General features: G+C 34.8%; 1 protein-coding gene and 1 long non-coding RNA gene across 3 annotated transcripts; one reads left to right on the top strand and one right to left on the bottom strand.

Annotated features, from left to right (window-relative positions):
• Nucleotides 1-12,640: 12,640 nt before the first annotated feature.
• Nucleotides 12,641-21,221, bottom strand: LOC101257507 (fimbrin-2). The gene is made up of 14 exons (XM_004246982.5): nt 20,868-21,221; nt 20,618-20,788; nt 19,700-19,941; nt 19,440-19,611; nt 18,806-18,844; nt 18,526-18,594; nt 18,315-18,431; nt 17,308-17,519; nt 16,581-16,736; nt 16,165-16,364; nt 15,921-16,078; nt 15,214-15,310; nt 13,402-13,493; nt 12,641-13,144 (listed from the first exon to the last, which is right to left on the bottom strand). Exons 1-14 carry the CDS (start codon nt 20,952-20,954, stop codon nt 12,962-12,964), a joined length of 1,995 nt encoding a protein of 664 aa, XP_004247030.1. The 5' UTR covers nt 20,955-21,221; the 3' UTR covers nt 12,641-12,961.
• Nucleotides 12,982-15,614, top strand: LOC104649210 (uncharacterized). Of its 2 annotated transcripts, XR_011211534.1 has the most exons (3): nt 12,982-13,121; nt 14,880-14,991; nt 15,477-15,614. It is a non-coding gene; the product is annotated as an uncharacterized lncRNA (long non-coding RNA). The 2 variants fall into 2 exon arrangements; XR_743171.4 differs by lacking the exon at nt 15,477-15,614 and having other exon boundaries at nt 14,880-15,180.
• Nucleotides 21,222-26,316: the final 5,095 nt, after the last annotated feature.

The raw sequence follows: 26,316 nt of genomic DNA, 5'->3' as shown, positions 1-26,316 counted from the left end.
GTAAGCTTGTTCATGATAGAAGTCTTGTCTCAAATGTGAATTGCATGACCTTCACATGTTTGGCATGTCTTGATTGACACATTCTTAATATTATTTTGAAGATTCTAAATACTTGAAAGGAAATTTTGGATGAACTTTATGGTTTCTCATGTTTATTGTGCATCTTGATATGCTAGTTGTGCATCCTGAGATAAGGTAAGAAACATGTTTGAAGTTACTTTTGATATGTAAGGTTTAGACTTATAAAGAGAAATTGAACCTCCCTAAAATGAAATATGCTGCATATCTTGAAAAATATATGACTTGTATGGTTTGGAAATTATGATTATAGGTAAACTTTTAAAAAGTGAAGGCATGTTTAGATATTGTCCTTGTGTGTGCCTATGAATTGTTAGACTTCTCTAAATGATGCTTACTGTGAAGGCTATTACTATGTTAGAAATTGACATTAAATGGTGCTTACTGTGAAGGTTATTGCTATGTTAGAAATTGACATTTTGTGAAAACGCTTTCTCTTTGTGGTGATGTGCTTGGTGTGACCTATCATTTAGACTTTACTGGGGAAAAACATGAGCGTGCCTTCGTTAAGAATTGAGAAATTCTTATGTTAGAGTAAAGATCACCTTTTTGCATTTTCTTGGGTGTGAAATCATGAAACATGTAAGTGTGTTGAGGAGAACGGCATTCCTCCATGGACACAACTAAGCATGGTATGGTTGAATATGACTCTCATAGCACTAGGTCTAACTAATAAGAATCCATTCTCAAGCTAATTAATTTGAATCTATGTGCATTGAAATATGAGTGCTTCAATTGCTTTTGAGTATTGATTGGAATATGCCTATGTGTGACCTTACATGATGAGCTCTTAAATAAATAAAGTGTGTTCCTTGTAATTTTGGTGCATCAAATTCTATATGATGGTGTTATAAGTGATGTGAACTACATTATAACTCATTAAAAGTCTGGTTGTGATTAAAGTGTTCTAACTGTCATTCGATGATGAATGTTTCCAAGTGGGGGATATTGTAAGACCCTAAAATGAGTTAGGGTGTCTACAGCCTCACTTGTGCCTATAAGCTTGTTAACATATTAATACAGTGCTTTAAAGTATGTTTAGGTAATTTGGAAGTCAAACGGCAAGGGATGACTAAGATGTTCGATGACTAAGTCACATGTGTTCCTTATATATGTTTATGTGTGTTTCATGAGCTTATGAGGTACTTATATGAGTTATACTAGTGTTTATAGCCAGTGTGTCAAGTTTCATGAAGTTTGCAGATCAAACGTTCAATAATGTCCATGACGTTCGAAATGTTTTCCTTGAAACGACCATATCTCTTACAATATAAAAAACTACGTGAGACATTACCTATAATGTTGAAGGTAATTGAATCCTCTTTCCAATGCCACCAATTTTTCATCAATCTAATTTTCGAGTAAAAAGTTATGACCATTTTAGTGAATAGTATAGTGTAGTTCCGTTTTGGCCGCGGGAACATAGTAATTAAGGTAATTTTGCCCTTCTTTTCCACTAGGAAAACCTAAATAAAATGGATTTCACATGTTTTTAATCCCTAATTAGTACTAATTCCATCTTTAAATTCATCATTCTCATCTCTCTCAAACCCAAGGATAAAACACAAGAAAAAATCAAAGTAGAAGACTCCATTCAAGAAAATTCAAGATTTGTTAAATAAAGGTAAGATTGAATCTAGGGTTGAATTTCTTCATTGATTTCTTCACAAAATTTGAGTGGATTCTTAATCTAATAAAGGTATGGTGATCATTCATCTCTAAGTAACCTTTCATTTGGATAGTTAATCTCAAAGTTTTCACAGAGATTTCATGATCAAACTTTCTATCTTTAATCTAGCCATGGGTTCTTCCTTAAAAAAATTATCTTAATCGTGATGAATTGATGATAATGTATTCTTTTTAATGTGAAAAAAAATTCAATTGCATTTTGAAAACACATGTCTCTTCCCAAACTAGATTTAGCCTTGCATGGGCATTGTGATGATGACTTGTTATTAGTTGAATTGTGATTCTATTATGTTGAATTACTTATGCCTAATGTTATTTAGGTGTGTTGATTATGAATTGATGATGATGGATCCATGTGGATCAATGTATGAATATTTGAACATGCCTAGCTTAGATCTCCATGTATTCACTCTAACATTGGTTTTATAATGTATGAAATTAGAATTCAATTATGATAGGATGCTTGTATCTACTGCCTTACGATAATACCATGGTTAAATTGTGGATATAAATCTTGTATGATCAAATCAAAGAAGTCTTGGTTTGAATTGATCTAGGTTCTTCTAGTCTATCAAGTGGTATCTTGTGATCTTCACTTTAGGTTGGTTGTCAGGTGACTCGATTATGGTGAATTGTCCTTAGCTACTGCCTATATGTATAATGTTATGATAATTAGGTATAATTAATCTAATATGAATAGATAACCATTGAATTGGTAAAGATTGATTTAGGTTCTTATAGCGTATAGGCTTGGTAGGGTAACGTATGTATTGTGATCTATAACTTACGATGGATGAGGCATGATTAAGCTATGATGTTATATATCTTTAGCTACTGTCATAAAAGCATATCATTGATAAAATATGAGTGCTGAAAAAGACTAGGGAAGATTGTTGAAGATCAATAACTCTCTACTTTCTTGTATATATGTGACCTATTGTATTAGATTGTAGTATGGTCTTGTAGAGACTTGTACATGTTTTTTTTTTATAATTATTGTACTTTATCTACTGCCTTATATTCAAATTATTTATGAAACAATAGTAATGGTCAATGATTACCAAAGGCTAAAGGATTGGTAAGAATTGCTATACTCTTCTACTTCTCTATTTTTCTATAGTATTGTTAAATGATGAAGCCTTGTATGTCATTGTGTGGTATAGTTCACATATGGTGGCGGTGTTTGTTTTATTGGCATTATATATGTGTTGAATATGGACTTGAAGGCAAATTGATGAATACATGAGTGTGTGGTTACGATGATCACACTATATGAAGCTTATGCCTACTTTCCTATTCTAGTTGTGATCTAGGTTGTAAGGCTATTGTATTTTCATGTATATATCTATGTTAAGATAATGTGTAGGTTATGCCATTAATGAAATGTTAAATATTGATGAACCCTAACCATCTACCCCCTATATAAATGTGTGAATAGATAATGTTAGGAGTCTTAAAGTGTATAATGAAATTAGCTTGACTCCTGTACTAAATTGTATCGTGTGTTGTATCCTTGAAAGTGAAATGTGGTATTAATATGGTGGCTTCATCAATATGTTGTTGATAGCCATTACGTGATCATGTTGACCTATGTACCCACACACTAACACATTATGCATGCTTACTAGTAGTATAGGATCATAGTTCTAATGAAAGGTTGTGCTCATATTCACTATTGTCTATTACTATGCATGTTAAGTTTATGTTTGTGAAAGTATGATATGTGTTTACTTAACTAGGATGACTTGATACGTGTACTAGTATGGGCAAGGGTATGGGACCTTGTCTATGCATTGCACATGTGTACCTTGCTAGGATAGTTCCTAGGTTTGGTGTCTTATGTACATGGATATGAATGCATGAGTATGTTATGAACATTTCTTATATGCTATAGTTTGAAGTATGTTGTATGATGAAGTATGATTATACCTGGTGCCTAAATGCTTTTATATGAAAGCATGTCTCATACAGTTACACTTGTACACTTATGCATGAATGAAGTAAAGTATAACATGTGTGGTCTAAAGGTGTTACATGAAAGGTTTGCTCACATGTATGTACACACAAACATGTATGATTATCTAGACAATAGAGGGGCTCTTAAAAGGAGTTTGCATTGATAATAGCAAAAAATATCGGGCGTATGTTATTCTTGTAACTTCCTGAACGGTCAGAAGATTTGCAGGAATGGAATGAGGAAGCAGGAGCAAGAAAACCAATAATCTCTTTCTTGTCCTTCTACTTAAGGTTAAGGGGCAAAGAGAAGCGCTTTTGCTACTGAGAAAGTCAAGAGTATCCTAAACTAGATAGATGCTTAGATATGCTATGTCCATGTGAAAGGTTTTCTCACAGGATATAGGTTGATGAAAGGACTTATCATCTATCACCTATGATCTAAGCCTATGGAAAGTGAATCTCCTAAATCCTATATTTTATAATATAATGCATTAAAGACTTTTACTAAAGAGAACTTACCTTAGCACCGAGTGAACTTGAAGTCAAGGGTGTCCCTTCCCGTTGGACGAAGGTAGGTCACCATAATCCTTATGACGTGGATAACCTCATGACCCAAAAGGGTGTTAGATTGATATTTCCATAATGCCTCCAAGTTCCTTAACTATGTTTCCCCATAGGATCTAGCAAGTGATATCACCTAATATGCTAGCATGATACTGATGTGTTACCTTGGCAAGTGAGACACACTCTTGTGGTGTGAGGGGATGACACCAAATTCCATGTTTGGCTTAAATGGTATTATTTACGGTAAAGTGTATATTTTCCCTAAAGTAAAATGGAAAATAGAAGTAAAGTAAGGACCCTAACTAAGATAACTTAAGGGTGGTTGCTTTGTGTAGGTGGGGGTATGGGACTTCACCAATGCATTGAACAAGTGGCACTTGAGAGAAGTCCTAGGAAGGTGTTCTAATGCATGTTTGTATGTTTATGGTTTTGTTTCATGACATTGTGTTAGTGTTTACATTATGTGATGATATGTATGACATGAAGTTCTAATATGACTACGTGACTAAGGCCGTATACTGAAGTGTATGTTTGTTGCCTATAGTATTGTATTTGGTACATAAAGGATATGTGAAGTGTTGTGGTCTCATGATATGTCTACTAAGCATGTGTGAGGTTATGGGTCTTTACATGTATATTGCACTAGTATATTTAGGTTGGGATTATGAGTAAGGTTTCATCAGGTCCTATATGAAGAAAAATAAGTATATATTCATAATGATAAGAGTTTAATGTAATGTTCTTTTGTCTTGGCCTAAGTGTGTTTCATGCATTATACTTTTATGAGGATATGTGTTCTCTTACATAAGTTGTATGAATGATTCCTTGTGGTCTTAAGGTGATGCATTGCACCAAGAATCACTAGAGGTTTACTTGGGAGATTAAGAAGTTAAAAGAAAGATGTTCAATGTTAAAGAAAAATGCTTACTGTAAAAAGAAACGAGCTCACTATAAAGTGACTTTAAATGTGCTTTAAATTCTATATGTGATTTTATATGATGTTTGTCCCTTTAATATTTCTTTATGAAGTATGTAAATTATATAAATGCTATTGTATAAAGGTTTTATGAAAATTTACTCGAAAAGGCATGAAGGATGATTTTCAAGAAAATGTCCATTTCAAATGCATGTTTTTTGCGTGGTTGTCATACTTAGTGAATTCTTTTACTTACTCCATTCTTATCTACCTTATACACAATGTGTGGGTTATTGATGCTTAAAGGATGTCCTAAATGGTGAAGAGCTTGATAGATGATTCCCAAGATCAATGAAAGGAATTCTACATTCCAAGGACTCCTGTGTCATGTCTTTACTATAATTTTTTTAGATGCACATATGTTATTATGTGATAAGGGACGTGTCCCTATAGCACTCTAATGATGTTGAATCAAGGATGACAAAGGGGACTAGAGTCTTTAACTATGTATAATGATACTTTATATATATATATATATATATATATATGTATATATATGTATATGAAGTAATGTTCTAGCATATAATCAGCTAAGAAAGTTTTAAATTTTCCGCTAAATTTACCTACGATAATGCGATGAATGATAATTATGGGCTTGTATAAAACCTCCGAGAGGTCAAGAATGCAATGTTACTTTTAGGGGGTTCTCCTCGTATGTGATAGAGTACCCTTTTGTATGGTCAAAACTGGGCAATAATCAATCTCTTTTTCAATTCCAGGAAGCTTTTCTCACAATCTTCAAACCATTGAAATTTAAGTGTCATCTAAGTCAACTTAGTCAAGAGAGATGAGATTGACGAACACCCCTCAATAAACCTTCTATAATAGTCGGCCAAACCCAAGAAACTCTTTACATATGTTGGAGATGAGGGTCTTGGCATACTCTGAACTACTTCTATCTTTTGGGTACCAACTCTAATCCCATCACCAGAAACAATTTGGCGCAAAAATGCTAGAAATAAGACAAGATACACACTTGGAGAACTTTGCATATAACTCCTTGTCTTTCAAAGTCTGAAGAACTATCCTGAGGTGACTAGCATGATCTTCTTCATTCCTTGAATAGATTAGTATGTCATCAATGAAGACGATAACATACATATCAAAATAGGTTAGAAGACTCTATTGATAAAATCCATGAATGTTGCAGGCGCATTGGTCAAACCTAAAGACATGACCAAAAACTCATAATTCCCATATCTTGTTCTAAAAGTTGTCTTTGAAATATCACATTCCCTAACTTTCAACTAATAGTAGCCTTATATGAGATCAATTTTTGGGAATCAGGAAGAACACTGAAGTTGGTCGAAAAGATAATCTATCCTTGGGAGAATATACTTATTCTTGATGGCAACCTTATTAAATTTCTGGTAGTCTATACACATCCAAAGGGAACCATCTTTCTTTCTCACAAACTAGATCAGAGCGCCCCAAAGTGAGACACTTGATCGAATAAAACCTTTATTTAAAACAACTTTCAGCTGTTTTTTCAACTCTTTTAACTCTACTGGTGTCATTCTATATGGAGGAATAGAGATAGGACGAGTATTCGGAATGATGTTTATGTCGAAATTTGTTTCTCTCAGGAGTGACTCCGGGTTGATCATGAAGAAAAAAATGTAGGACCTCTTTTACTATAGGAACTAATTGAAGGGAAGGTAGCTTAACACTTGAATCATTAACTCAAACTAAGTGATAGATACATCCCTTTGAAACTAATTTTCTTTCCTTAAGGTACGAAATGAAATGACTCTTACGCACTGCTAAACTACTAATGCACTATATGACCGACTCATTGGGAATCTTAAACTTGACAACTTGAGTTCTATAATTTAATGATTCATAACAAGCATGAAGCTAGTCCATACCTAAAATGACACCAAAATATACCATGTCTAACTCCACTAGGTAAGATATGGAACAATTATGATAGACTCTTTCTACTAGAATTGATTCTCCAATAGGGGTAGAAACAAACAAAGGTTTACAAAGTTTCTCAGGAATAATCTCAATATGATTTGCAACACAAGGAGTTACAAAAGATAAACTTGCTCATAGGTCTAACAAACAATAAACATCAAAATTAAAGACTTTCACTATACCCGAGACAACATCTTGCGAGTTCTCTTGCTCTTGGCAGGTAGTGATTGCATAGAGGAGGTATGCCTCTCTGCCAGTATCAAAAGTGGCTCCTCTAGATGTAGTCCTATGTTGTGGAGCAACTGATAAACACTGGCTCAATTGCCCAGATTTCCACCTGACCCTCTTGACTGAAATTGAAGCAACCTGATTGGCCATCACGATACTTCCCGGCATGGTTTATACCCATACCTACCACATGCATGACCCCAACTACCTCCATGTAACACCCTAAAATGAACAAAGGTTAACTAGATTTTTGTGAATGTTTATTGAGTTAAATTTAATTTAAAATGAGTTATATTTATATTCTTAGGCAGTGTGTGAATTTGGGTTAAGTTTGGAGTTTAAACGTCCGAGAACGTCCATGACATTCACAAAGTGTGCCTTAGAAAGCGCTTGTGTGTCTCGTTGTGTTCGAGTGAATTTTACGTGTTTGTTTTATTTGAAAATGGTGTAGGATATTCCTGTGGCCTAGAAAACTATTTTTAAAGGTTTACCGTCCGGGTACTACCCCACCTAGGACCCACAAGGGTCCTAGAGAAAGTCCCAAAACTGCCTTGGCAGTGTCCACAAACGAGGGCAAACGATGGCCAGTGGTCCAACCAACAGCTCGTTGACTTGACCCATCGATTTTACCTGCAAGGTAGGTTTTATAGGCTCTAAATGGATCTATGTGTACACCCACGAAACCCCAACAACGGACCATTGATGGATAGACGGTCCGTTGGTTGCAAACAGTCGTTCAAGCCTGCCAAAAACTGTATTTTCCTGTAATGACTTGAGGTGTGTGGCAAATTCACCCCAAGTCTTTTATGAACCTAAGAAGTCATTTTTAGGGTTATTTATATATATTAAATTTTTTCAAACCAGGACCTAATTTTAGACTTCATTTCCTAAAACCCAAAACCCCTCCCTCTTAAAAGATTCTCTCAAGTCACCATTGAACCTATAACTCTAGAAGGGTTAGAAGGTATGTTGGTGGAAGTTTACTCATCAAAAAAATATTGGGGATTCTTCAATGTGAGGTATGGTAGTAATCCTTGAACTCTCTTCCATTCAAGGATCCCTTTCCAGTAGATTTCAAAAAGAATTCTTCAACCCTAGTTTCATCTATATTCAACTCTAAATATGGGTCTTGCATGAAAAATTTTTAAATGATTCAAATATGATTTTTATAATGTTTGCTATTTATTTTAATGCTAAAACTTCAATAAAAACATGTTAAAGTTTTATGTCAAGTTTTGGCATAAGGAATGGGTTAAATGAGCATGAATTTGTACTTATTAAGCTTTGGTTTCTTTGAGTTGATGTTGTTGCTTAGATACTGACCTAACGGCTAATTTATGATGAATTGTTGAGTAAAATTTTATAGGTAATGGAAGATTGGACTAAAGGGTAAGGTGGTTATGTTGTTTAACTTTAATTTTGAAATATTCTAGAGTGGTATGGTCTACCTTCTTGGTTGCGGTGTTTACTTGAATTGTATAAATGTGAAGTTACTTATTTATTATGAATGAGGCCATGAAGGCTTGTTATGTGAAGTAAGATGATTATGATGTTATTCTTGTTAAATGTGCCTTATGAAGCTATTATGTTAAGTATGCTAGAGAGTATGCTTAAATTAAGTTATTCTTGTTAATTTGTTTTATGAAGCTTGTATGAGAAGTATGCTAAGGATTATGTCTAAATGACTTATATGATTATGCGAAGCATGTAAAGTATGTGATGTGATGCATGAAGGTCTAAGCATGTTTAGAAGTTTAATGTAATAAAATGATGCTTATGTGCAAGGTGTGTTCACATGTGTACACACACTCACACTTGAATGAATGAATGAATGAAGCTAAGTTAAGTCAAAAGGGGAGTTTTTGGGGTGAACACTCTTTGTCAGTTGAGATGAAGTGTTTAGTAACAACCTCATTACATCCTAAGAGCTTTCTAAGATAGGTCGGAGGATGAATGCCCTTCGTGAGTTGACATGTGGTGTTCACTAGTTATCCATAACCTATAGTATATAATATTTAGAATCCGTGTGGAGTTATGCCTTGCACCGAGAGGATGAAAAAGGGTTGGTTAAACTTCATGAGTTGAGATGTTATATATTAATATACCTCTTGAGATGATTACTCCTCGTTAGTAGAGAATGAGTTACTTAGTAGCAACCTCATTATCCCTTAAATATGCACCAGCATACGTGTAGCTATTGGGTAAACCATGTAAAATCTAAGAGAATGACCTTACTCTAGGCAAGTGAGGATCCCTTATCTGATAGGGGTTAATGTCGGGATTTCATGTCTATATCTCATGGTCTATGTCTGTTAAGCTAATTCCCACAAAAGTAATGAAAGTGCCAAGTCTTCTAAAAGAGTGTACTACTTCGAGTAGCTAGTGGAATGGGATGCTATTTATCCATTGCACTAGGTAGGCATTGTGAAAGGGGAGTCTTCAGGAGACTTATATGAATTCAATAAACTACATCTCGTAAATTAACTTGCTTCTTAGGGTAGGTAGTGGAATGAGACTCTATATATCCAATGCACTAAGTGGACCTTCCGAAAGGGGAGTCTTAATGCAAGGCCTTCTTAAAGAGTGTACTACTTAGGGTAGGTGGTGGTATGGGACGCCATATACTCATTGCACTAAGTTGGCATTCCGAAGGGGAACTCTTGGAACTCTTGGTATGTGCACATCCTTTGTGCAAACTTCTTGAGAAGGAATGTAAGTTCTATTTTGATGAATCCTGTTTGAAAGAATTTAGAGAGTTGAAAGAGAAGTTGGTTTTCCGCGCCTCTATTATTTCACCAGATTGGTGTGATCCATTTGAGTTGATGTGTGATGCGATTGGGGTTGCACTTGGTGTTGTATTGGGACATATAAGAGATAAAATCCTTCACCCCATCTACTATGCGAGTATACCCCTGAATGAAGACCAAAAGAACTACACGGTAACTGAATAGGAACTTCTTGCAATAGTGTTTGCATTCAAGAAATTTTGCTCCTATTTTCTTGGAACGAGGGTCATAGAGCATACTGACCATTCTGTTTTGAGGTACTTCATGGCGAAGAAGGATGCGAAGTGAAGGTTGATCAGATGGGTATTGTTGATGCAAGAGTAATTTAGAGGTTAAATATAGAAAGGGGACTGAGAATCAAGTAGCCGACCACTTGTCTAGATTGGAGGATGAAGCTATGCGAGAATCGGGAGAAAAGGTTGAAATTGATGATGCATTCTCAGATGAACATGTATTGGCTTCATTTCAGGATATGATCCCATGGTTCGCAAACTTTGCGAACTACTGGCAAGTGATCTAGTTCCATCAGATTTGACATTCCACCAAAGGAAAAAGTTCATGCATAATATGAAAAAGTTCTTTTGGGATAAGCCTTACTTATATCAGAGTTGTGCCAATGGGATTATTCGTTGTTCTGTCCCTGAGGTTGAGATGTTAAGTGTTCTGGAGACGTGTCATTCAATAAACATAATTGAACCAAAGCATATAACTGATCAAGGATATGAGATAATCCTAATACTATACTGAGAATACTAAACATGAACTAACTGAATGCAATGACCAAGTTAATAATATGTTGAGACTAAAATCTGACTGTAATTGATAACATGGTCAATGCAACAGAATCTGACTGTAAACGAGCTACTACTAACCGATATAAAACCGCATGAGCTAAATGTAGAGTCCTATGTATACGCATTACTGAGAGGATCCAATATACCGTACTAGCGTGATCACTAAAATGTAATGAAGAGGGGACTTAACCTATAGGGGCATGTAGTTTTGGGACTGTTTGGGTATGCTAAACCCTAGTCCACTCGGTATCAAGCTACTCCCAATTGATTATTTAATTAACAATTTATGACTGAATTTCTATAATACTGGATAACTCAAAGTACTTACATGCAAACTGAGAATGCAATATCAATACACGAATAATGAAATATTATTTGATATAACTGACACCTAACATGTGTAGTTCATGAACTAAAAGAACTACATAGCTAGGGTTCTGAATTTATGAAAAAATTTCTACACAATACGATAATAATTTCATGACAATCTGATTTTGGATCATTCTAATAGCTAAAACCCAACAATTTCTAACATTCAAGAAACCCTAGGTCTAGATGATATTACATGAATCAAGAATTTGACTGAAATCTAGGGAATTAATGGGTGAAAAGAACCCACTAATGAAATCTCACATACCTGGTGATGAATTCCACAGAGAAATCTTTCAATTTCGGGGCTAAAAGTGATGAAAACCATATTGCATTTCGGAAAGCTTTGGTCGACTCGTTCTACTCCCTGGTTCTAAGTTTGATGAATTTTTTGGTAAATAATTCATTAGAGTAAATTCTAATTAGTTTATTGGGCTAAAACTAACCAAAACCACGTAGTTTAGGGTTTAACCAACATAGTTTAGAGGTCCAACGTATAAAAAATGACCAACAGACCCCTAACGTAAAATATGTTGAAGCCACCTACAGACTGATCAATGGTGGATCTGTCATGTCAGTTTATCGATCGACTTCAAAGGATAGGTTTTGGGGGGGTCCTGAGGGTCTCAACCTACAGAATGATCGATGATCCGTCAACTGATCCACAATTAGTCCTATCTTCCGTCGATCGACTTCAGAGGATTGATTTTGGGGGTTTCAAGGGTCTCGACCTACGGACTGATCGACAATTCATCAACTGATTCACAACTCGTCCTGTAAGTCTGTGGATCGACTTCATAGGATGGATTCTGGGGTCTTGAAGGTCTCGACCTACGGACTGATCCATGATCCTACCTATCAATTCGTCAATCAAATTTAAAGGATGGATATTGGGAGGGCTGCATGTGAGCCACCAGGATGGTTTGTGGGTCACCCTAAGGTCCGTGAGTGGCAACCGTGGATTGCAGCACCTGCAACTTTTGCAAAATCTGTTGGTTTGGTCTGATTTCGAATGAGTGTTTTATATGAGGTACAACTAAACCATAATTAGGTTAAATAAAGTAAGTAATCAGACAATGTTTTTGTTGGACTAAATTTTAATTCATGGACTCATTTGATTAATACCTCCTACCAAACGGGTCCTTAGAACATAAACATGGCTTGAGAAGAAGTTTATCAACTTAATATATAAAACTTTCCTTCACACGTCTTGAAGAATGATTCCAACTACGTAAATAATTAATCAAAGATAAATTAAAGTAAATATAAACTACATACAATTTTAAAAAAATGAAATCAATGTTTTTAATTACTCTAGTTCCAAATGATTGATTCGATCCTAAACTCTAAGCGGAACTTACATAGGGAGGTAATGACAAAACGTAAAAGACACTATGGATATGATACAACCAGAGGCACACGTTACAGTGCCTTCTATATCCAATTCATTACGACTTTCTTACTATATCTACATTACGTGTTTGTTTTCGGGAAAAGGCTTTCAGCATGATATAATTTCTACAAAGTGATAACAATCTATAAATCTTTTGAAATTTCAACTAAAAAATTCAGCACATGATATATCTGGAAAAATCACCCAGTTATCTGTTACTGATATCATCCGCTGAAGACTCAGAAGCTGTATCGTCCAACGTTGAGGTTGAGGCTGTGTCCACAGAGCTACTATCACAATCTGAAGATGCAAGACTTTGGTCCTCTGTCGGTTGTTTCAAGTGCCAATACATTATACTTGCTGTCAGCGTAAGGATCATCTTTTGGTTTACCTAATTAAACACACCATTATATTAGTTTTGCAGCATACTAGAGGAGACTTGTGAGTTGTGCCCAATACATTGGCTAAATCCATGGGCTTCCAAACCTAAAAGAGGGGATTATTTTTCCAAAAAGTAAATAATCAGGCATCATTAGATATGAAACCTCTGTTTAGGAGGATGCATCAATTATTAGAATGTCTTAGCGGCAATTAACAGAAGTAAAAGAAAAATAACCAAAAGACAACTGCATAAAAATGAACAGTTACCTCAATTATATCTTCAGGCAGCAAAAATATTGAACATCCAAGCTTCCTGGCAATACTGATTATGTAGGTTGCATTCATCTTCTTCTGTTCCTCTGCATCATTCAAAATTTTAAATGAATCAGAGAGTCATCCTCAAGCATACATACTACATGAACTGTGAAAACAAACAAGCACCAAAAGGTACAGGTTACGAAGTTTCTCAGAGGTGTGATCTTAGCCCCCTCACAGTAGGAGAAGAGGAAGGAAACTATAACATTCAGCAGTCCAAATGCAAAGAAATTGATTGAAAGATAAGATTCAGTTACTTTAACTGTTCAGTCTGTTTTAGAGCCACAAAACAGATTCTATAGTAAGGCAAAAGCAGACAAAAGGTTGTGCTATATTCATCAACAGACATATAGCTGTTATACTTAGGGTTCAGTTCATAAAGGATAGGCTATTGGGAATGTGATGTTTTTAAACCTCGGCACCTCTGTGACTTAGGAAAAAGTATTCCAGTCATTTAACTAAGATATTTCTGAAGTTATTGTTCGGAAAAAAGCTACACTTGATATGTAGTGTGTTAAGCAAAAGTGAAAGGAGATCTGATAATTATTTCAAAAATCACCATATAATTCAGTCGGACATCCCTCAACATTTACATCGAACTACATTAGATAATATTTAGAGACTTTGGTTCAGGTTAAGCAGGACCAAAACAGAGTATTTGGGGTGCAAATTTGGTGATTCAATGCAAGAGGCAAGTGTGGAAGTGAGGATTGACACTCTATCCCCCAAGAAAGATAGTTTCAAGTACCTAGGGTCCATAATCCAAGAAAGTGGGGATATTGATGAGGATATCACATACCATATTGGGGCAGCCTGCATGAAATGGAGGCTTGCATCTGAAGTCTATGTGATAAAAAAGTACGATCGAAACTTAAAGATAAGTTTCATAAAGTGGTGGTTAGACCGACTTTATTGTATGGGGTGGAGTGTTTCAATCAAGAACCCCCATGTTCAAAAGATACATGTCGTGGAAATAGGGATGTTGAGGTGGATGTGTGGGCATACAAGGAGCGATAAGATTAAAAATGAGCATATTCGGGATATGGTGGGAGTGGCCTCTGCGGTGGACAAGGTGAGTAAAGCGAGATTGAGATGGTTTGGACATGTGAAGAGGAGATGTGGAGACGCCCTAGTGAGGAGGTGCGAGTGGTTGGTTACAATGGATAAGAGGAGAGGTAAAGGTAGACCAAAGAAGTCTTAGGGAGAGTTGATTAGACAAGATATGACTCAACTCTAGGTCACCGAGGACATGACTTTAGATAGTAGGGTGTGCAGAGCATATTTTAGGGTCGAAGTTAGTAGGCAATGGAGTATTGTCTTGCTTTACGAGGGTTTAGGTGTTTGTCGCCATACTAGTTGTAGTATTGTAGTTGGTTGTTTAGTTAGTTTTGATTGTCACACTATTTGTTTTTCTTGTCCTTTTCTTGCAGGATTTGCACTGCTTCCATTTTTCTCGCTGTTTTCTTACTCTCTATACTTGGATTTGCTACACTTGAGCCGAGGGTCTTTTGAAAACGGTATCTCTACCTCTACGAGGTAATGGTAAGGCCTGCGTATACTTTACCCTCCACAGACCCCAATTGTGGATTCCACTGGGTATGTTGATGTTGTTATCCATTTGATGATAAATTGTTATCGTGATGCCAAACTATAAATATTATGCGTGAAAATATCAGGAACCAATTTATTTTGTGCACCACCAAGCAAGTATATTGACTTGAATTACTGGAAGCAGGAACCTGTTCAAGTCTAAAAGAAAATTACCAGTTTCCCCTTTTGTTACAAGACTCCAGTTAACAGCTCGAGGATGAACAGAACTTAGTAGTTCCAGGAAAAAGATTCCAGTTGACAAACTCTTATCCTGTAAATAAAAACAAAGTCCACACCTATTTTCATCATAGTAAAACAAGTAAAATAGTAGTAAAATTAAATACATGAACTGGACATTGTGTAGCACCTTATTCAACTCATACCTTTTCCAATGACTATATATATATTTCCAACATGGGACATTTACTCTGATGCAGAATATGTGATTGCAACATTCTAATTTCTAAATACGCCTCAGGCCAACAGTAATGCAAATAAAGCATCTGGACTCATCAAAAGCTGATATCGCAAGGAAAATGAATAAACAATTTACTATGGAACTTATTTGTTTCTTCAAAGCTTGGTTCCCATATTTAGTTCCATGGGTACAGTAACACTTGCATAGCTTGTTGAAAATGATGCTTAGACCAGTATAAACTTTTTAGCTGTACGAGGAACTGATCTTTACCTAGCTTGATTGTAGTGGAAAGAGACAATGTTTAATGACTTCTATGCAAATTCATGATTTATGGAAATAGCCCCTTACAGGTTTGTCTACTACATTTTTTTAATCTGATTTTGTGATATTGAGATCACAGGAGACGATACCCCAAAACTACTGTGGTTCTAGTAATATATATGTGTGTGCGTGGAGAAGATACCTTGAAACTTGTCATATGACTCTGGCTTCCTGAGTTCCTAACTTTGCTGTTAGCCCACTCCAAAATGTGGGCATCAGTAATTTCCTTCCCATGGGAGTGAAATCTCAAATTCTTTAAGAGCTGAAGCATGTTACATCTCATTAACTGCCACAAGTAAGCTGAAACACAAAGAAATAAGCGGTTTCCATAATAATTTTAAGCCTTTTGATTTCTAATTCAGTGGGGAAATAAAACAGAAAGTTACCCAATATTAACTTCTTGTTCCCCTGAACAATGTCATTTCCAGCAATATTTACTAGGGAAAATTTCAATTGTTTGCCAATCTTGACTACTTGGTTGCAATTTTCTACTTTTCTGAAAGGCATCTTAATTGGAGGTTTAGTGGCAATTTTCCAATTAACAATTCCTGGGGAGATCTTGTCAAGTGTCTCCAAAAGCATCCATCTGCAAAAGGCAAACATACACGCTGAATGAAACATAGCCAGAAAGTGCTCTTCACAAAAATGTTAATGAAAGAACTTCTGTAAAAGCCAAATAAGATTACGAGCAAAATTGAAGTTCTTTATTTGCAATGGATCAAAAAGAAACTGAACTAATTCCAGGGTATTAGTATACTACCATGGGGAAAATTTCTATACTAGGTACCAAGGAAACACTAACCCATCTCGAAGATCTTCGAAAACATTGTCTATGTATGATGAGTTTCCAAGACTATTGATCCAAAAGCGAAATGATCTTTCTTCTTTGGACATCTGAGCTTCATCTGGTGATGTCTCAACAGACGGTATCTGCTTTGCTTCAGTTGAGAGCCCATTCCTGTAGATGAGAGATTAATGATCAGTTTATAGATTGAAACAAAATAATCAAATACAAGAAAGTTGACAGAATGCAAGCCCCAGTGTAAAATACAAGTTTTCCCATTACTCCAATACTATAGCATATCAGCATTATACAGCAAAATTGGTGAATGGATTAGTGTGTTACAGAACAACTACCTAACGAGTGGTAATAATGACAACTGCAGTAGGTCTTAGAAGTGTTTTAGATTATGGTAAAACCTGTAATTACTTTCAGGTCAACCGACAACTGTACAAGAATCAACTCTCTCTATTCAAATCTCTTTGCTGGCATATACTGTGAGCTAGTGACATGTAATTATCCAAGAAGCAAATAGAAGGACACTGCAATGCATAAAAACATGTAGCTTTTAGAAGTACCAAGGTAGAATCCAAGCAAATGTGGCTTGCAACTAAAGTTCTTCAAGAACTTAGAAGAACCAGCTAAAGCTGTCTTCTTCTAGGTAGGTGTAAAAGCCAAAAAGAAAAACACAGCTAACAATTAGTAAGCTCACAATTAGAGTGAAAAAAGACATTTAATTTATTCTCACCTATGCTGAAAGATATGTGCCACAAATGCAAGGTTAAGATTTGGAGAACCTTCCACAATATCTTTTGCTGTTAAGTATCTTTTGCAGCCCATCCTATCTGCATGTTCCAGAACCAATTTTGCTCTTTCTGAAGGGTCTCTTACAGTGAGCATGGAAGGAGTGGTGTACTCTGGGGCTAGAACATTTAGGAGGCGAGCATAAGCTTCTCCATCCTACGTTAGCAATTAGATAACTTAAGAATTAGCATTATGTCTACAAAATGAGAAACCATATAGAAGAGATTAAAACTGAAAGCTGTTTTGATTTATTATTGGGTATGGGACAAGAAAGTCTGAATTCAGTTCCTTTTAAATAAAATTTAACAGTTTGTACAGATCATCTCACTTATCATAGGACACAGGGTACTAAGGATATGTTGTTTGCTCAAATTGATTCTTATATACCATATTTCTATGCCAGACTTATTTATCACCCTGGAGCATTGGGAGAAGAAAAATGAAAAAAACTGGAACAGACTCTATTGGTGGTAGTTTCAATGTATAGACCAAGAAATTACATATACTCTCGCTGTTACATTTTATGTGGCACTATAGTCAGTTCCAGAGTCCTCTTTTTTACATGAAACAATTTAACTTTAATCTCTCCATTTTACCTTAACGGCGTTATGCTTTTATAAGCCACAGAACTCTCATGGCATGTCTAAACCACAAGTTCCAAAAGTCTTGTTTCTGTATAAATCTTTATGTCAGTAAAACTACGCCACATAAATTGAAGCAGTGGAAGGAGTAGTTGTTAAAATATGTCTAGAACCATTACTCTATTGTTCATGTTGATCAAAATTAGGGAAGAGAAAATAGAGTCACCAGCAATAGAGCCTCTACCACCATTTGAGGGAAACCTATCTTCTTTGGAGGGACTAAATCAAAGCTGCAGATATATAAAATAAATCTAAAGAAAATTTGTTTTCATGCTCAATTGGTACACAAGTCCAATTCATAACCATCTACCTTTATGTCAGAAGAGAAGTTTGTCACAATTTTGTTGTATCCAGCTTTCTTCAATTGAAAATTCATCCATCTAAGCAAGATCTTTTCTGGAGGAAGGTTCATCAACTCTTCTACATCCTGAGATAATAAAAGTGAGCTGAAGCACATAACACAAGCTTTTTGGAAGATAGTCACATGAACAAATCATTTTACGAGATAATGTCCACTATACCTTGCTATCATCAACTAACTCCACCAATTGAGGTGTTTTCTTTAGATTGAGGTCTGCCAATAGTTGAATCTGAAATAGCGTGATTAAAAAATCAATCTCCTTGGGAAATATAAGACTACAGTTTTGTGTCTTAATATATAAAATATATGGTGACAACATTTTGTAACTTAATGCCGGCTGTTATTGGTAAGGTAATCTAGTCCTATAAAAAGTTGCTCCAAAACTGCAAATTCGAAAATCATATTAAGTATTCAATAAAGTATACATTCAGAGCCCTCACCTTAATAATTTGAGATATTACTCCAAGAACAAGATGCCTCTGGAGAAAAATCACACAACAAAGTATTAGTGCAGTGTAATTGTTACTCCAATAGGCCAAGGTAATCAAAGAATGTCAATCACAAAAACCACATGAAAAAACACTCTTCATGTCTAGAGTTGGGGTAAATATTACGTAGTAAAAAACAGTAAACATGCAACACATAATTCAATAACATCTTGACAAGATTTTTCTCAAGCCTTTGATCAAAGTCATCATCATCCAGCCACAGACCAGAGAACCAGATGCTGCAAAGGCAGCAAGGGAAAGGACATTGGTAATTGAATGCCTTTGAATACAATAGAGTCCAGAGCAGAATGAACTTCTCCATTGTAACAAAACTTTTAAGCTTGTCAGCCGTACCAAATGATAAGAGAAAGGAAAGACCGAACTAATTATTGAGTGCTTTGTTAGAATAATGCTAACGATTAATCTATTTAGACTAACATAAAACTAACAATTGATATCACACTAACTCTGCTCAAAGACCAGGATAAAGAACACTACTCCATCTGATGAGAAATATGCTTTCCAGGGAACTCGAAAGGAAACATAGTCAAAATATATGAGCAGAAATTCATAAGGAGACACATACCCTTCCTTCAATAAAGTCTTGTGTCCCAATATTGACCACAGTACATCCAATAGCCTTTGCAGAGTTTAGGCACAAAGTATGATTTTCATTCCTTTCCCATGGATTAAGCATTCTTTTCATATTTATTGCTCGTTCATCAATTGTTCCAGGCACAGCCACATTGATAAGCTTACTGCAACAAAGGGCAATTTAATTGACAATCAGACTATGGATTTACAAGCTCTTGAGACATGTGTACAAGAAGCGAGACTGATGCTGACCATATAAGAACTCCATCCTTGGAAATCTCAAAGAGATCATTTGTAGAAGGATCAATAGGAAGGAATTTTTTCAAAAATTCATCTCCCACGAGATAGTTGTTAATATGGGCAACATATGATGCCTTCTCAGATTCACTAATTGTATGAAGTAATGTAGAAGTTGGAGACTTTAGGAAAGCTGATGAGTTCTTGACATTATTTCCCATTCTTGCTGCAGCATGTGCTTGGAGTTTCAAATAGACCTGTCACAAAGTTAACAAATTATTGCATTCTGTAGATATATCCACTACTGATTATTGATGACTTATGTTCTTAAACAAAGTGGAACACTTCAAATTAAATGTCTGTGTGAATCTATAGTTGTAACTCTTTAACTAATAAGCAGAGATGTAAAAGATGTCAGTTTCCTTACCCAAAGTTTCCTTTCTTTGTAGTTACAAATTTAGAGAAACTTTCAAACTTATATTCAAAAGAAAGCAGTAGTATTGTTTTGAACTGATACATGCTTATTTGTGCATGGAAAGGCATCAAAATCTAAAGTTTCTTTCTGAAGATTGGGCAGAACAAATAAAACAACAAAATCAGTATCACATTGACTGATATTAGAGAGATTTTATCAATGTATGCATCTATTATCTTTTCTTTTAGTTTCCCAAATTGATTGTTTCCTGTATACTTAAATACTTGTAATCAAGTCCAAACTAGCTTCTTCCCTAAACGCAATTATAAAGGACAAAAGATGTATACAAATACGAGATATGAACTTTGTGATTTTATAAGTTTAATCTACAATAAATACGCTTTAAAAAATTGATTTCAAATCAGGTGACGGATGATCCAACAGCTATTTCAAGTAATTCATACTTTGAAACGAAAAGATAAAAACTAAAGTTTCCATCAACATGAGCGGCGGCATACCCGAAGAAATATCTCGAAATCAACGTCTACATCCAAACATTTATAGGAATCTCTGATAAACGACTCTCTTTCTTTCTCTGTAAGATTCTCTCCGACTTGTTTCAGTTTCGCCATTTGTGAAGGCAAGTCTGCAAGGGTCATACACCCCTTCTCTCTCTTCATCGCGTCGAACTGCAAAGAAAATGAAGTCGGAAGTGATTTCGAACATACAGAATTTGATTATGAAAGAGAATAGTTAGAGAAAACATACGTGAGATTTTAAACTTCGAAGCTCAACCTGGGTAAACTGATTTTGCAGCCACGGATCTGATACCAATACACCAACATATCCAGCCATTCTTCAATTGAAAATTAGAGAGAGAAATGGAAATGGAAATGCAGAGGAAGAGATATAGGAATGAAGAAGAAGAAGAAGAAGAAGCAGCAGCAGCAGCTTAACACTAGAGTACACTGGGACGGAGACGAGCTGTCAGTATCTTTTCAAAGCTGTTCCTTTAAAATTCAAATTATCATCCTATTCGCCCTTTTTCTCATCTCCTACTACTAATCTTTATTTAATTCAAACATGCCCCTCTACTTAATAATTAAACCCTCTACTTTGTTCAATTGATACTCATTCTATTTTATTTTATTTTATCCATTTAATCAAAAAAAATATTTGTTGTTATAAATAATTTGTATTATAGTGAATGTCTAATTATGTGAAGTCCTTGTAGGATATGGTTAGGAATCCTACTTGGGGACCAAGGTTTCCCTATAAATAAAGGGTTTTCTTTCATTGTAAATAAGATTTGTGAAAGATCTATAAATCATATATATACTTCAAGAGAAATAAGAAGTTTTTTCTCTTCTCCGTACTTTTTTCTTCTTCTAATTTCATATAGTTTCATAACATGTTATCGATTGTTCTATTCTTGAAAAATGATGAAGAGGACGGAAAAGTGCAAAAGAGATCTTGCATAAGTTATGCAATAAGGTTCTTATATCTTCAAGGTATGATTTCTCTTTATGTTATAATTATTTATGTAACAGATGTGGAGATACAATCTAAAGTAAGTATTTAAAGAGACTTGTCGACTATATATACATTTAATTTTAACCAACTGGGAAGAGAATTCTTTAATTTATTTTAATAATTAAATAAGCACAATTTAGTGAAAGATATGTTTTCAACCTTTATATGAGGTTTGTCATCTATTAAGCTATATTTATTAACTACCAATGTTGATTATAAAAAATCAATAATCCCAATTATGTGTGTAATTATAATGTACGATCATATTAATGATCATCAAAAGTGATAAAATTAAATTGTTTTTAAGGCTTGAGGTTGAGTCTCATTGTGGGTAAGACGATAGATTTAAGTTTTATCGCACCAAAAGAATAAGACGATGGATTTATGTCTAATTGCACAAAGAGGGTAAGACATTGATTAAACTCCTGATGCAATATGATGATAAGATATTGGGTTCAAGACCCGTCGATTTATGACCTAAGACACTTTTATATGGATAAGACATTGAATGTGAGTCTCAATGCACCATATTGATAATATAACAATGACTAAAGAAAAATTAATGTGTTTTTTATGAGAAGTCATGAAATTTACTGAATTTGCTCCATTACGTAAAGTGAATATGGTTGTAGTGCATAATATGTCTGAAAGAAGACACGTGATTGAATAATGCACATAGATATGAAATGAGGTACTAAAGCTATCATTATTTGATATGCTAACATATTTATGTTTCATTCATGAAGAATGAGAACTTTTGATAAATCCTAAAAATATAGATCAATTCTCTAAAGGGAATGAGGTGTAAGTCACCATGCTAGGCATGAGAAAGATTGCGACCTTGGTCAATGATGTGGTATCATCAAGAATGTTTCTAAGAAGACATGTATTATATAAAAGTTTCATGTTTTATCTTTGGGCTTGTATTGGACAAGAATTAATGCAATTGAGGTACATCAATGGTAAATAAGAAGTTTACTAATTTCAATACTTTCTTAGTTTGACACGATTGTGTGGGAAATCATAATGTTTAGACGAATTATGAAAAATTAAAATGGACTTTCACGGAAAAAATAAAAAATTCTTTTAAATGGTAAATTTTCTTGTACTACTTGTTAGCAAGACAAGCTAATTGTGAGACCACCATAAATGAAAGTTGAGATTAAATTTTCTGCGTTATAGAAATGTATACAGATATTTGTGGACCTAGTCATCCACCAAGTGGATTGTTTAGATATTTAATGGTCCAAACAAATGTTTCTTCTATATGGTCTCATTTGTGTCTATTATTATCTCGCAACTTGATGTTTGCAAAAATGTTGGCACAAATAATATGTTTACATGCACAATTTTCTTCAGATTAGTTCATTCTATTATGGGATCACGACTCACCTAAAGGGTAAAGTAATTGAGAAGAAATAAATCTGAAAATTACTCTTGGAGTAATAAAATTGAAATTTAGTCATATAATAGTAAATCAGAAATTTACTAAAGTAAGAGGTGTTAGGTTTTATTTGCCCTAAATTTCTTACCATAAATAGGTTTTCCTTTTAAAAAAAGGTTTTGGATTGACTAATCCTTTTCTTGTAGGAAAAGGTTTAGGACTCTATAAATAAATGAATGTTCCTTCTAACTTAATTAGCATTCACAATGTAGTCTTAAGGGATTTGAGAGTTTTGGTTAGAGGGAGCATGTGTGGGTCACAAGCTTGATACATTATCACTTGTGTAAACCTCCCATGTATTCCGAGTGAATTTGGTTGAGGTTGTTTTCCTCTGTATTTTGTACTCTCATATTTATAGTGAATTGCTCATCTCCTTTGTGGACGTAGGTCGATTGACCGAACCACGTTAAATCTTTGTGTCTTTTGGTATATTTCTCGTTGTCTTCTTACTCATGGTCTTTTGAGGTTTTCATTGCTAGCTTCCGCATTTACACCTGCTTATTTTCGGTCCTAAAAAGTGGTATCAGAGCCAGATACAATGATGAAGTAAGGTTCAGTGGTTCGATAATCGATGATTGAACCAGGTTAGAAAGATGTGTTCATCTTGAAGAGTGTAGTTGTAGACGCAACCTTTTTGGTAGTAACAAAGATTTTGTTGGATAAATTGTTTCAGAGACGTTCTCTATGTTGAGACATAAATTTTGCAAAGGAGATTATGGAGAGAAGAAGCAAGTTGTTGAAGATTAAGTAAAGAAGATGGACAAATTTATTTTGTCAGAAATTCAGGTCAAGGGGAAGATTTGTTAGGTTTTATTTTTCCTAAATTTCTTACCATAAATAGGTTTTCCTTTTAAGAAAAGGTTTTGGATTGACTAATCCTTTTCTTGTAGGAAAAGGTTTAGGACTCTATAAATAGATGAATGTTCCTTCTAACATAATTAGCATTCACAACGTAGTCTTAAGGGATTTGAGAGTTTTGGTTAGAGGGAGCATGTGTGGGTCACAAGCTTGATACATTATCACTTGTGTGAACCTCCCATGTATTCCGAGTGAATTTGGTTGAGGTTGTTTCCCTCTGTATTTTGTACTCTCATATTTATAGTGAATTGCTCATCTCCTTTGTGGACGTAGGTCGATTGATCGAACCACGTTAAATCTTTGTGTCTTTTGGTATATTTCTCGTTGTCTTCTTACTCATGGTCTTTTGAGGTTTTCATTGCTAGCTTCCGCATTTACACCTGCTTATTTTCGATCCTAAAAAGTGGTATCAGAGCCAGATACAATGATGAAGTAAGGTTCAGTGGTTCGATAATCGATGATTGAACCAGGTTAGAAAAATGTGTTCATCTTGAAGAGTGTAGTTGTAGTCGCAACCTTTTTGGTAGTAACAAAGATTTTGTTGGAGAAATTGTTTCACAAATGTTCTCGGTGTTGAGACATAAATTTTGCAAAGGAGATTATGGAGAGGAGAAGCAAGTTGTTGAAGATTAAGTAAAGAAGGTGGACAAATTTATTTTGTTAGAAATTCAGGCCAAGGGGGAGATTTGTTACGTTTTATTTGCCCTAAATTTCTTACCATAAATAAGTTTTCCTTTTAAGAAAAAGTTTTGGATTGACTAATCTTTTTCTTGTAGGAAAATGTTTAGAACTCTATAAATAGATGAATGTTCCTTCTAACTTAATTAGCATTCACAACGTAGTCTTAAGGGCTTTGAGAGTTTTGGTTAGAGGGAGCATTTGTGGGTCACAAGCTTGATACGTTATCACTTGTGTGAACCTCCCATTTATTCCGACTGAATTCGGTTGAGGTTGTTTCCCTCTGTATTTTGTACTCTCATATTTATAGTGAATTGCTCATCTTCTTTGTGGACGTAGGTTGATTAACCGAACCACGTTAAATCTTTGTGTCTTTTGGTATATTTCTCGTTGTCTTCTTACTCATGGTCTTTTGAGGTTGCATTGCTAGTTTTCGCATTTACACCTGCTTATTTCCGATCCTAACAAGTGGTATCAGAGCCAGATACAATGAAGAAGTAAGGTTCAGTGGTTCGATAATCGATGATTGAACCAGGTTAGAAAGAGGTGTTCATCTTGAAGAGTGTAGTTGTAGCCGCAACCTTTTTGTTAGTAATGAAGATTTTGTTGGAAAAATTGTTTCAGAGATGTTCTCTTTGTTGAGACATAAATTTTGCAAAGGAGATTATGGAGAGGATAAGCAAGTTGTTGAAGATTAAGTAAAGAAGGTTGACAAATTTATTTTGTTAGAAATTCAGGCCAAGGGAGAGATTTCTTAGGTTTTATTTGCCCTAAATTTCTTACCATAAATAGGTTTCACTTTTAAGAAAAGGTTTTGGATTGACTTATCCTTTTCTTGTAGGAAAAGGTTTAGGACTCTATAAATAGATGAATGTTCCTTCAAACTTAATTAGCATTCACAATTTAGTCTTAAGGTCTTTGAGAGTTTTGGTTAGAGGGAGCATTTGTGGGTCACAAGCTTGATACGTTATCACTTGTCTGAACCTCCCATGAATTCCGAGTGAATTTGGTTGAGGTTGTTTCCCTCTGTATTTTGTACTCTCATATTTATAGTGAATTGCTCATGTCCTTTGTGGACGTAGGTCGATTGACCGAACCACGTTAAATCTTTGTGTCTTTTGGTATATTTCTCGTTGTATTCTTACTCATGATCTTTTGAGGGTTGCATTGCTAGTTTCCGCATTTACACCTGCATATTTCCGATCCTAACAAAAGGTACATGACGTAGTAAACTTGGATTTTACGAGTACTAATAATTTTATTAGTTGGCATGAATAATTTGATCATCCCAAAGATATGCATAGACATACATTGAAAAATTAGAAGATTCTTCAAGAATTCTTTTGTTGTTTGTTCTCATGATAAGTTTATTGGATCAACTAATGTTGATATTAAATCTATAAATTCTGAAAAGTATAAAAGGTGAATATGGGTCCATTCACCTATCATGTGACTAGATAAAAGGATGCATCTATAAGATAATCACATGTGCGATTGTTGTCAACATGTAGTTTGACATTCACAAAATAGTTGTGCAAAAATAATTGAGTTAAGAGCACAATTTCAGAATATGTAAACAAGATAATTTATCTTGATAATAGATATTGTGATATTAAATGTCTGAGATAGTGAAATCATTGCTTATGAAAATAAAGCTCCATGTGTTGATCTGAAATATGATACCGCATACAAAAGTAATTGTAT

Source organism: Solanum lycopersicum, chromosome 9, assembly GCF_036512215.1.
Source record: "Solanum lycopersicum chromosome 9, SLM_r2.1".
Classification (NCBI taxonomy): Eukaryota; Viridiplantae; Streptophyta; class Magnoliopsida; order Solanales; family Solanaceae; genus Solanum; species Solanum lycopersicum.
The sequence above is the reverse complement of the archived record's forward strand: the minus strand, read 5'-3'. Positions and strand labels throughout refer to the sequence as shown.